The sequence below is a fragment of the Micrasema longulum genome, unplaced genomic scaffold (assembly GCF_059751315.1).
Source record: "Micrasema longulum isolate JH-2025_06_02 unplaced genomic scaffold, ASM5975131v1 h1tg001610l, whole genome shotgun sequence".
NCBI classification, from domain to species: Eukaryota; Metazoa; Arthropoda; class Insecta; order Trichoptera; family Brachycentridae; genus Micrasema; species Micrasema longulum.
Window position 1 is genome coordinate 49,813 of NW_028278791.1, and position 13,054 is coordinate 62,866.

At 34.3% G+C, this 13,054-nt stretch overlaps 2 protein-coding genes across 2 annotated transcripts; one reads left to right on the forward strand and one right to left on the reverse strand.

The window, feature by feature from the left end:
* Positions 1 to 835: 835 nt before the first annotated feature.
* Strip (striatin interacting protein) lies at positions 836 to 4,836 on the reverse strand. The gene has a single exon (XM_088236813.1). The coding sequence runs from the start codon at positions 4,598 to 4,600 to the stop codon at positions 2,162 to 2,164; it is 2,439 nt and encodes an 812-aa protein (XP_088092939.1). The 5' UTR covers positions 4,601 to 4,836; the 3' UTR covers positions 836 to 2,161.
* Positions 4,837 to 8,672: 3,836 nt separating this feature from the next.
* LOC148274658 (ELMO domain-containing protein 2) lies at positions 8,673 to 12,621 on the forward strand. Its single transcript, XM_088236812.1, has 2 exons — positions 8,673 to 9,304; positions 10,306 to 12,621. The coding sequence occupies exons 1-2, from the start codon at positions 8,786 to 8,788 to the stop codon at positions 10,726 to 10,728; spliced, it is 942 nt and encodes a 313-aa protein (XP_088092938.1). The 5' UTR covers positions 8,673 to 8,785; the 3' UTR covers positions 10,729 to 12,621.
* Positions 12,622 to 13,054: the final 433 nt, after the last annotated feature.

Consider the following 13,054-nt stretch of genomic DNA (forward strand, 5'->3'; position numbering starts at 1 on the left):
TTTTTCATTATACAGCGCCCTTGAGGTGATTTTCACAAAAACAGCGCTATATATATTATCCAAATATATATATATATATATATATATATATACAGGGTGTTCTTATAACCCTGTCACATCCGAAATCACGATGATCAGTATGCGCAAGAAGACATATTGGCACATTAAAGTATCTTTTTAGAACAAATAAAATTGACAAAATTAAATATTAAAAAAACAAAAGAGAAACGAGGGGGGAGGGGTAGTCTGATAACTTGTCAACAGCGCCCCCCGCCCCGCTTCTCCCCTGCAGAAGTAAGCAACGATTTGTTATTTAATTTTTTTTTTTTTTTTTAATCGTTCTAAATAATTTTTTTAATATGCTAATATGTCTTCTTGCCCATACTGATCATTGTGGTTTCGGATGTGACAGGGTTTAAACCTGTATATATAATATACCTAAAATCATGATTATAATATAATAATAATGATTATACCTATGTTAACCTTGCTGGGAATTGAACCTGGTTTTCAAGATGACCTCAGTCAAACTCAAATCCCGACATATCTAACCGGATAATCAATATTTTGAATCCCAGAGTGTTGAGTTTTTTTTCATGAAATATAATTTATAATTATTATTGCTCTTCTTATTTATTTTCTAGTCATTTTAGAATTCGATTAGAAAACTCTACATAATTAAAGATCTTTTTCTTTATAAAGTCATGCTATTCTGATTATGAGAATAGAAAATAAGTATTCAAACAATTTATCTAACATAGACATTAAAATTTTGGACAAGATATTTTGTTTAAAATATAGATGAAGTATGAATGTAAATAAAGAGAAAAATACATTTTAGGAGACAACTTTTTTAATGAGATAAAATACCATTAAATTTGAATAACACAATCATTAATCTCAACTTGCATCATTAAATGCAAATCATTAAGCCTAACAAATATACCATAACATAAACATAATTGTATAATTAGGGATTCTACTACATACACACAATAATATATAAGAAAACTTGAAACATTTTCATAAAAATGTATCAGCATTGGTCTTTAATTCCCAATCTACACATTTAAATTGACCACTATGAAAGAAACATTGTATTTTATTATTAACTTCATTACATGTGTGGTGATAAAAAATATGTACATAAAAAAACATATAATTTAAGTAAACATAATGTGTCTAATTAAACTAACATGATGGAAATAGGATATGGATGGTATGAGAATGCTGTGTTATTTATAAAAATACACTTTATAACAAGACTTGATTTATAAGGGTAAGATGAACAAAATTGCAGAATAAACCATTTATCATAAAATATATCAAAATGAATTTTAAGAGAATATAACACTGATTATGAACTATATATTTGGATACTTCATTAGCCTATGAGTGATGGATATTAATTCTAGGAATTTAATTTACCTTCATCTAAAATGTTTCATATAATACTTTCCCTTTACTTTCTCAATTACTCATTTATTTTACATGTCTGGTGCCAGTTTTAAGGCTAGCAATATGTTAAATTAGTTTTACAAGAAAAAAAATTAGGTAACTAGACCAAATAATTTATTAACGGTCAATCAAATGCAGCAATACAAAGTTACGATATTATTTATTTATGCTTTATTTAAGTTAGTTCATAACATCTTAAGAACTAATATAAACTTTTAATAACATTACAATTTTTCATTTTCTCAAGAACATATTTTTTCAAATTAATTTAGAATATTATGTAATGCGATGTCTTTTAATTTCCAATAGACAACAATATTTATTGAATAATTTGTGTACAACTCAAATTTCAAATACGTAAATAATTTTAATACGAAGTGTCTAAATAATTTCTGGGTAAGTTTTCTTATTTTTTTATTTGCCAACTAATGCATTCACCTAAGCAGGCATCTTCAATATCTAGTCTTAAAGATGTTTGCTGAGTTAAATTATTAACTATGGAGTTTGATCAAGTAATATTTACAATAAACATCAATATTAATTCTCATTTCATAATAATATTTTCCAATATTATGTATCATTGTAGGTACTAAATTATTTTAATTTAAAATATGCATCATAATATTTAAATATATGTACGTTTATCGTATTGCAATACCGATGTATTCATGAATGAACTACACATAAGAGCCACATGCACACACTAATGCTGTAGTAGGATATCCCAGTTGATATTAGAGTTATAAACTTCCTGTTCCAGCCATAGTTCATAATGTTTCTTAAAATCCTCACCCAAGTGGACGGGAATAGAAAGTGCTGCGGCGAGACAAGGATTAGCTATGGTATCGGGAGAGGGTTTAGCGTATCTCCTTTTATTGAAGCGATCTATTTGATTACGAAGAGCGCATTCCTCACCTTGGAAATCCCATGGTCTCGCTTCTACATCATTTCCAAAGGCCCAATCATCATTCAAACGATGTCTTACTTTGGCGTATATAGCGCTTATAGTTTTCATATTGGATTTTCTCCACTGGCGTCCGAGGTATTTTGTCTGCATCTTCAATAATTTCAAAACATAGACTTGCATCATGGCATGCCTCACTTTAAGTGTTCGCTTTAATATGGGCGCACTTTTGAAAACTACAAGTAGCATAATTCTAGAATGTTTCCATTTTATTAGTTTGTTCAATGTCCGCAAAAGATTTATACAAGAATATAAATTACGCCAAGAATATTGAAACGATGTGTCTCCAATCTCCAAAGAATCCTGAGTCAGTTCTGGTTGCTCTCCTATAACACATGCGGGAAACTCTATAATAGGAATCACATTCTTTGCGGCAACATATGACGTAGTATTCTGGTTGAAGAATTTCAAAACGAGAGGTATGCAATTAGCGAAAACAAGAAGTTGGGACATGAACTCAAACTGATAAACATGATTCAATTTGAAATGTTTCAATAATAATAATAAGATACCCGAAATGGCTTTAGTGATTATTTCCTTGTGACGATTAACGTCTATACCGAGTTTCATGGATTGCAACACTGTCATAGGATTACCTTCGGGCAACACATCCGCCATAATATTAATAGATTCAGTTTTACCATTTGAAGTTGGCGCAGCAGCTAGTAAAATTTTCAGCAAAGAAATTGTATATTGAGTAAGGCTGGGTAAAATAGCTCTATACAACACTTCAGCTGGAGTTTCCTCTACATCACCTTCACCTTTAGTCAAGGGGCTTCTGGCAATTTCCGACTCTCTTTTCAGTTGCATTTCCGCTAAACTGACATACATATGTCTTTGGAGAATACTTATACCTTCGTGAATAGGTTGAGGCAACCCGGCTAGGGTGACGCTGTCTCCGGGAAGGGAATATCCGACAAATTTGACTCTAGCATTATCCAGGAAGTTGTCGATATCCTTCTGGCGAACTTTCGGCAGCCACGGAAGACCTCTGGGGGTGGGACACGGTTCAGGAGTGACGGGCTGTTCTTCCAAGGTCACCTCAGGCCTGGCCGGCACAAGAGAGGGGACAGAATTAGACGTATCAAAAGCGCTGTTATCTTCTATTTCTTCATCGCTGTCATTGTCGTTGAAGATTACCATTTCATCTCTTTTCATGAACATCTGTTCTCGGTCAGACTCGTCTAGAGATGTTTGCTTAATGATGAACTGTCGCCTGAATGGTCTTCTCTTCTGGTTTTGGGCATCTATAAGATCATTAGCACTGGGAGGGGGCGAGCTCGGCCGCATGTTGCGGGTGATCTCCACCGTATCTTCCGTCATCGGCGGCAGATTATACCTTTCTCGATATTTACTTTTAAGCTCTTTTAGAGTACTGGAACCACCGAGATACACCAGAAGAACTTTCCATAACAGCAAGAGAACCTTCTTCATGGGGTAGTGGGGATAACCTCCGGAACAGAAGAAGGTCACCATGTCCAGAAGTTTCACCACCAAGAGCTCATCACCGTGTGGAGTTCCTAATTCTTCGCGGAAAGATTCTACTACAGCGGAGTACTCCGAGTTTACTTCGTCCTTCTCCGCTCGCATCACCTCGGTAATTATATACAAAATAGAAAGTATCACCCGTAAGTCTGTGGACTCTGCGAGGGAAACAGAGACTTTCTGCATCGCTTCAAGTGCAGCGTCATTGTCGTCGATAACATAATTCAGTAGGTCGATAACGGCAGAGAAGGTTCCCATTTGGTAGAGCATCATAACATTGACTCGGGTCCAATGCTGTTGCTCAGCGTCTGACTGCATCTCTGCCCAGCATCCTTGAGCGATATATAGAATGCACCTTGCGGCTTTCATACGCTGGACCTTATTGGTGCACTCCACTCTATCCAGCAGCTTCATAATAGCGCATCGTTGTTGAACTTTATTTAGTTTCTGCCAACTGGGAGGTAGTTCGAATTCCTTCATTAATTCTTCGAAAGCCTTTTCGTTAAGTTGAAATTCGGGATATTCTGTATAGCTGTATAACTCCGCGATTTCATTTATGTGCGTATCGCAGTCGTCGTAAACAAAATTTAAAACAGGGCTATCTACATCTTCTTCCCCATCCGAATCATCTTTTTGACGCCTCATGTCTCTAGATTTAAAGAAATCTTTTCTTCCGTTCAAATTTGCGTCCATAGTATTTTAGTCACCATCACAAAATTTACGGAAATAAAACGGCGGTCCGATTCTTTTCAAATTCCAATACACTATTATTATTTGGCGAAACGAAACCGAGACCGCAAGACAATTATTGGCGTATCCGATACGATTCGACTTATTTTTAATCATAAATAATCTCGATTTTATTGTAATTCAACATTCCGAATTCCGATCCCGCTACGCTACCATTTGACAGAAGAAGGAAGATTTCAGTATAATATATTGGAGATTGTCTATGACTAACAGTGGTGGCGGTCGTTTTTGTTTGTCTTAGATAATAATCAAAAAGTCAAAATAATTCACTAATTTTGTAAAAAAAACTGTGGTGTACATATAATTTTATCTATTATTAAGTGTTTTCAGTGGTTTGTGTTTGTTTTCGTTCTATGTCACAAAACATAATAATCAGGTAACCATTATTTTTTTCATACACGTGTAGTCAAAATTTATTTTTGATTTTTATAACTTATTTTGTACTTTTCTTTTTAAATGAACGATAAAGAGAAACCTCCGGATCCACCGGATGGATCTCAATCAAACTCGTCGTTTGGTACAATGGACACTATTCCAGATCCCGCAGAATTTATTACAATAAAGCTTAAATCAAAAAAACTCAAACTGATAAATTCGGAGAGGAAATCGAGTTCTGAGTCAGACCACCCCCTCCCACACAAAACACCTAGCCCCTGACCCTCTGCTCCTGCAAACCCAGGTACATCACAGGTCGCAAACATTTCATCGCCTATCACCACATCTACCAAAGTCCAATCCCGGATGTACAATGGAATGGATCGTACTCCATTTATCGTACATGTAACAAAAGTACAAGTAAACGGCGTCGCCCAAATCAACTTGTACGATATTGACTTCGGTCGATTTCTTCATAGAAACAATATTCGGACTGCCTGGAACGGAATCAAGTCCGTCGGCCGTAACCGTATTTCTGTGGAGTTTAAGACGGCAAACGAAGCCTATGCGTTTGGAAAATCAGAAATAGCTAAAAAGGATAATTATAATGTTTTCATTCCAACTTTCCTAGTAACTAAACAAGGTGTTACCAAAGGCATCTCTTCGCACTGGTCCGAACAGGACATTGCGGAGAATGCCGAGGTACCCCATGGATTCGGAAAAGTAATCAAGGCTCAACGACTGAATTACAGATCGAGTAATGATGACGTAGTCGAATGGAAACCCTCCCGCACGGTGGTTTCGACCTTCGACTCAAAATCTCTACCTTCCCATATTTCCATATTCAATGTGTCCCTCTCCATAGAACTCTATGTGTTTCCGACTATTCAGTGTTTGAAATGCTGTAAGTACGGACATGCAAAGACTGTCTGTAGATCCCTTGTGCGCTGTTTCAAGTGTGGCTCCTCACACAATGGGGAATCCTGCACGGTGGCGGTAGAAGATATAAAATGCCCTCAATTGTTTTGGTAACCACTCTGCCACCATTAAGCTGTGTCCTGAGCTTGAAAGGCAAAAAAACATAAAACACGATGGCTGACAGAAACATGTTATATGTAGAAGCTTCCAAAATGTTCGAAAAAGCGACGATTTCTTGTGCAGAAATCGGCTCTAAAACGACCAAACCTAATGTCAATGTTGTTATTCAACCCTCCCCGCCAATATTCCACACAAAAACAGTAGAGAGGAAGTCGAGGTCAAAAAAACAACATTCCAAACCTAATGTTCCTCATTATGACCCTTCATTTCTGTATTTTCCAAATGGACAACTTTCATCTGGTTGTAATGGGGGTGCTTTTTTTAGCACAGTCCCAACATCGAACAATACAATTATATCTACCCTATTGCGTATTTTAGTAGCGATCCCTCAAAATAACCCACAAATACCGTCCAACGTCGCCCATCAACTTTTACATAATATAACCTTCCTACTTAACCACCACCATAACTCCTCAGATGAGGATTCTGCAGTGGAACAGCCATAGCATTATGAATAAAAAAGACCTCTTGCATACATTGCGAGAAGAATCCATACCAATTGCGGCCATTTCGGAGACGTGGATAGCCCCGGGATCTTCTATTAGATTCCGGGGATTCCACTGTCTGCGAGATGATTGTGAAGATGGGAAGGGTGGTTCTGCCCTCCTTATCAAAAACTGCCTTCTCTTTATCCCTATCAATGTCAAGACTGATGGCTGTCCCTTCCAAGTAAGCGCTGCAATGGCACCATCAGTACAATGGTCAATTAAGGAAGACACTATTAGTAGTGATCATTACCCTATAGTAGATAGTAGTCAACCTCATATCCAGCCATAGACATTGCCAAAGTGGCAGAGACCGAGATACATTACAGAAAGAGTTAACTCGTCGGTAGCGCGTCAGCTACAGTGAGGAACGCCCTTAATTAATTTGTTATTTAAATAATTCAGTGTAAATTGCTGTAATAAATATGTTAAAAATAAATAAATAAAAGAAAATTTTTTTTGGCAGCGTGGCCAGTCACAAGTAAATGTTTAATATTTTTTTGTAAGCTGATAACGAATCTAACAATTTATTTTTTTGAATCTACCAATTTTAAATTGATGGAAGTTGGCAACGCTGCCCTAAAGGTCCAACCATTTAGAAGAAAATAGGTTGTTCGAAGACCTCATGGCTTACTTTGAGCAACAAGAGGAAACGTCTCCCGCTGAACTGCTTTTCATTAAACTATTATGTATGTTTATTTTTATAACATACGTAGTGTTTAAAACTTTCTGAAAATTTTGTTAATTATTTATGGTTATTAAGTTAGTCTTTTTTGTTTATTCTCAATGTAAAAATATTTTTTAAAAAGTATATTGTTAAGTATCCTCGCCATGGGTAACCCCACCCTAGTGAGGTCACATTATTTTTAATTATTAATTATAGTTTATAATGGAAAAATATTAATAAATAAATACGATGACAAAACTACCCTCGGAAAAAAAAAACGTCTTAGAGATTAATCGAGCTACAAAAAAACGTTCTTCTCATTGGAAACAAAAGAAAATATTACATTTTTTACTCCCTAAATTTAGTTTGGTATTCTATCATGCAAGTGTGTTTTTATGTTTTTAGAAATTTCATATTTTTATTCGAATTCGACTCTGTTTGGGAGGGCGGCTTATCACTTACGCCGGGAAGCCTGACTGCGGCAGACGCGGGTGACGAATCAGCACAAATCGTGGTAACGCGTACGTTACATTTGGCGAATATGGCAATAGCGAAAATGTGTGCTATGGAATTATATCACAAATTTTCGCTGTGTATATAGTACATATGTTTTTCGTTTTTACTGAATTTTCGTTTAATCGAAACCTCATCGGTTCCATCAAGACTGTAATAGTGTACTTTAGTTAAATGAATTTGTAAATATAGAATTTCTGTTTTCTGTCTGATATTATTAATAAAGATAAAAAAAACCCCATTAAATATATCATATTAAATTCATCATTTCCTTTCCGCACCTAATGGTGTACATGGCACTGCATTGGTACACCAGTTGCAGTGTATCTTGATCATTTTTGCTGCCGTTCGATTTTTCTTTTTTCCTTTTTCCATACAACATTCCAAAACGAGACAAGGACAATCGAGACCAATAACTCGGGGACTGAAATTGCACAATAAACTACCAGACAAAACTGAATAAAATACTCAGACAAACTTTTTGAAAGATATAAAAAATATTATTATCAACAACAGAGTATGAATAAAAAAATATTATTTCATTTATATAATGAAGGTAACAATTCGTAAAGGTTAATAAAAAAAATATTTAGCAAAGCAATTTTATTTATTCATTTTACAGCAAAGCTATTTTTATTATGACATAAATACTACACGATATAAATGTAATGTTTCATGAACTAGCACTTCTCTCCAAACTTGAAAAAAATACATTTATTTCACAATAGAAGAACAAAAATGTGGTGTTGGAAGATAGTAAGTGGTTCGAACAAAATTCATTCAACAATTTTTACTCATTTTCTTTCCATAAAAATATCGATTTATAAAAAACGTGTTCCGAAACTAGAAACATTTACTTCTATGAATATAGCCCCTCGTATTAATTTGTTGTCAAAATTTCTGCTTGACAACATGACAACTAGGAATGAAGGAATCTGTTGTTATTCTGTCTAAATTTTGGATAGAAATTATACTTTATTTTATTTAAATATGTTTCTCCGTAGTATTTGGTTATTATTGTATTGGTATATGAGACCAATTCTGAAATGGTTTCTCAGGAAAACAACTAAGTTATGTGAATTTCAAAGAATTTGTTACGGCGAGAGACCCGGCGCACCGCGAATTTTGGCAGTTGAAAAATCTCTACAACTCTCTAGGAATAAAAGCATAAAAGACTTAATTGATCATTTAGATATGCTCACGAGTAATTGTCAGATCAATAATAATAATAAAAGAGACATTGTTACCTGCGCTACATTAGTTGTTTTAAGAGTGAAAAAAATCAATCATAACATCCATTCTAAATTTGTCATCGCATTTGAGAAATGCGTAGAACAAATCTGGGGTTATCGTCAGTTATATCACGATGTCGAGTGTATGAGAATTACTCAGTATGATAGTAATATCCTTGAGCACGAGGACAAACTTATCGAACTTTGGAAGTTGTTGATGCCACATGAAATGTTGGACGGGAGAGTAACTAAACAGTGGCAAGACATCGGCTTTCAAGTAAGACAAACTTATATATTTAGATACTGCACATAAACATGATTACATAGTTATTGTTTTCAATGTCAGTTTTAGGACTAAAAACAATGTTTTATCATGGGAGTAGGTACTGATACTTAAATGTGTTGTTGAAGTTTGTAATTGATAGAATGATGGTTTGATTAGTCTATGTCCAGTCGGAAGAAGAATACAGTTATATGTATGAAATAGAACCAGAACCACCCTGGGTGAGTGTTTTTGGCTTGGTTTTTGCTCTCGAGGTAAAGATCCTGAAAAGGGAAAGCGAGTGGAGGGAGAGGTCCTGGGTTTGATTTCTAGCACGGTGTTGGTGAAATATTGACGTTGAGGATGGTTCTACATTTATACAGGTTGTTCTTTAAACCTTGTCACATCCGAAACCACGATAATCTGTATGAGCAAGAAGACATTGGCAAATTAAAATATTTTTTTAGAACAAATAAAATTTTAAAAAATAAAACATAAAAAAAGCAAATGGTTGCTTACTTCTGCAGGTGTGAAACGAGAAGGGGGAAGAGGGGAGTCTGATACTGCGCCGCGCTCCCCTCACTTCTCCCCTGCAGTAGTAAGCAACCATTTGTTTTTTTAAATATTTTATTTTTTTTAATTTTCTTTGTTCTAAATATTTTTTTAAATATGCTAATATGTCTTCTCGCTCATACCGATCATCGTGGTTTCGGATGTGACAGGGTTTAAAGAACACCCTGTATAATATTTCATCGTTTTGGACAGGCACCTGCGTAACACACTACACCTTCCGTCTAACAAAAATGATTCAGATACACTTCAGTTGGTGCCAGTGCAGTGCCCTAAGCTCCACTAGGTCCGGATAGGGAAATTATGATAAAAATGTGTAACCAGTTAATGTTATCTCGAGTCCAATGCAGCCTTTGTGATATTCTTTCTTTTTGTTTTAATGAACTCAGAAATTTTTTATTTGGCTGTACGATCCATCCTATTCAATTGTTTGTTTGAATTTGCAGGGCGATGACCCCAAAACAGATTTCCGTGGAATGGGGATGTTGGGGTTAGAAAATTTGCTGTACTTTGCGCGAGAATATCCGGGCCCCTCCAGTCACGTGCTGAGCCACTCGCATCACCCCAAGTACGGCTACACCTTTGCAATAGTCGGCATCAACTTAACTTCCATGGCGTATCATCTCCTGAAAGATGGATCAGCCAAGACTTACGTGTACAATATTTCCAGGGACTTTCCTACCCTCAAAGTGTTCCACCAACTGTACTGTTATTTGTTTTATGAATTCGACAGGTTTTGGATAGAATCTAAACCGCAAAATATGATGGAATTCTCATACATACAAGAAAAGTTTGAGAAATCTATAAGGACTGCTCTTGCTGATAAAAGTAATGTTTTCAAAATGAATATTGAAGTTGATAATATATGACAATTTTGTGCAAGTGATTTAAAATTAATTCTTCATAATGTGCACTTCGTGGCTTGAGTGATTTTATGACACAATAATAATTAGCGCACACATTTTTTTTGCATAATATTATGCATATTACTCAACTGAATTTTTCAGAAATTCAACTACTACTACGTAAACTATTGTAACTCAAAAGTCTATGGATCACTATAATCTCAAATAAGGGGTACACGGCTAAAACATGCTCATCGCATTTTTTCGATATTTGAGAATTAATGCCTTTTTTTCTCCTGAATGAGTTCAATAAAATGGAATATTTAAAACTAACAAAATGTTGCTGCCTGTCTTACAAGTTGTAGGAAATAATTATGGGGTCACAGCTGGCAAAAAAAAGTAAAAAGGCAGCGATTGCTGTAACAATTTTTTTTGTCTGTTTAGGAAATGAGTTTTTTTTAAATTTCAAATATGTATCCATTTTGCTTATTTTTTCTTTGATTATTGTGTAAAAATATATTTTACATTAATTGAAAATCGGCCTTTGAATGTTATGAACCGGGTGTCCTTCAAATATGTTTTTTTTTTGCTCTCCTGTAAAATTTGTTATTGAGCCCATTTTTGCCGTGTACCCTTCAAATATATGTTTAGGTATTCTTCATAGCTGTTTAGGGGAAAATTTTCAATCTCTGGATTTTAAAAAAAAGTCAAAATGTTGCTAGAATATGTGTTAAAAATTAAACTGTTTAAATTTTAATACAACCGTTTTATTAGCTATAATAGTTTAAATAGGAGGTGAAGAATTAAAACTTACATTGAAAGTGACTGTAATATTTCACAATTTTAGTTTTTTTGACTACACATACTTTTATTTTGTAATTTAATTGATTCCCCGCAGCATTAAAATTATATTCTAATCATTCAGAATCTGAAGGATAAATAACTTTCTTGGTATATTTTCTGCTGACCCAACCCATTTAGATGTTAGGGGTAAACATAAAGTGCCTGCATATTTTATCTTCGGAAACATGGTTTCCCTGTTTCAAGCAGTTCAATATCCAATGTGGCGTGAACAAGCAGTGTCGGGTCAATAGAATTATATAAGGGATTAATGCGGCATAAAACCAGACTTACATGATTTCAAAATCCTTAAACTTTTAGACTATTATTTAATGAAATAGTAAAATGAGAATGCGCAAGGCAAGATGTGCAGTTATATTTAATGAACACTAGACTTGACAAATCACTTAAAATTACATATTGTAATTTACTGGAAAATTTAACCTAAAACCCTTTAGCCACATTCTCACATTTTATTTATTATTTATTTATACACTATTATAATATTACTACATATTTATTCCCAATGAGTTTAAAAATACCTTATTATGGGACAATTATTATAAGCAAATGTAACTTTGACATAGATACTTCATACATACAAAAATAAACAGGATAAACAAAAACTGTAAATAGAATAAAATCTATACATTTTCGCCTGCAAAATGCTCTAAATTTTTTTCAGCTTTCAGCTTGACTAGCGTTTCCCAACTACTGGTCTACGGACCAGTACCAGATTGTTGAGATTTTTTGCCGGTCTGCAGAAATACTATTTAATTTTACTATTTAAAAATTCCTGTACTAAAAAAAGTGTCATAAGTCATTTCTATACCTGTTAAAATATAATATTTAAAACCAATAAACAAAATACTACATAAATAAAAGTTTTTATACCTGCGTTACCAGTTGACAAAATTTCTCTCCTATTTTCACAGGTCCGCAGGCTTATAAACGTTGGGAAACGCTTAGCTAGACTATAGTAACTTATTTTTATCTGTCAACATACCCTTGTATGTGTTATGCACAGATTATTTGTTGTAATAAATGTGTTATAAAAGTGTGGATTTGCTACAAAAAGCATTTTTTTTTAAAATTATATGCATGAAAGTATGTTGGTGTATCATTGTAATGATGCAAATATCTAGATTAAAGAACTCAACTCTACCACAGTTTATGGTAAGGACACTATTCAACATGGAAATCCGAATGAGGCCATGAATTTATGAAATTTCCTAGTTTCTCAACGTTGATGTTATAGTGTTATTTTATGCCGAGTTAACATACTTTTTTCTGCTGCAGTGATGTTTAAAATGATTGAAAATACTTATAGTACACGGTATGACAAACTTTAAGAACATTATACACAAGAACCTCCTTTTCATGGTTTTAAAATAAAAAAGTAATTTTACAATTTACAATAATTGTACTATTATTTTTTTTTATAAATTTGGATGGAAGTATTACTCAGGCTCTGGATATCTCATGTGATGAAGTACCAAATGTACATAAA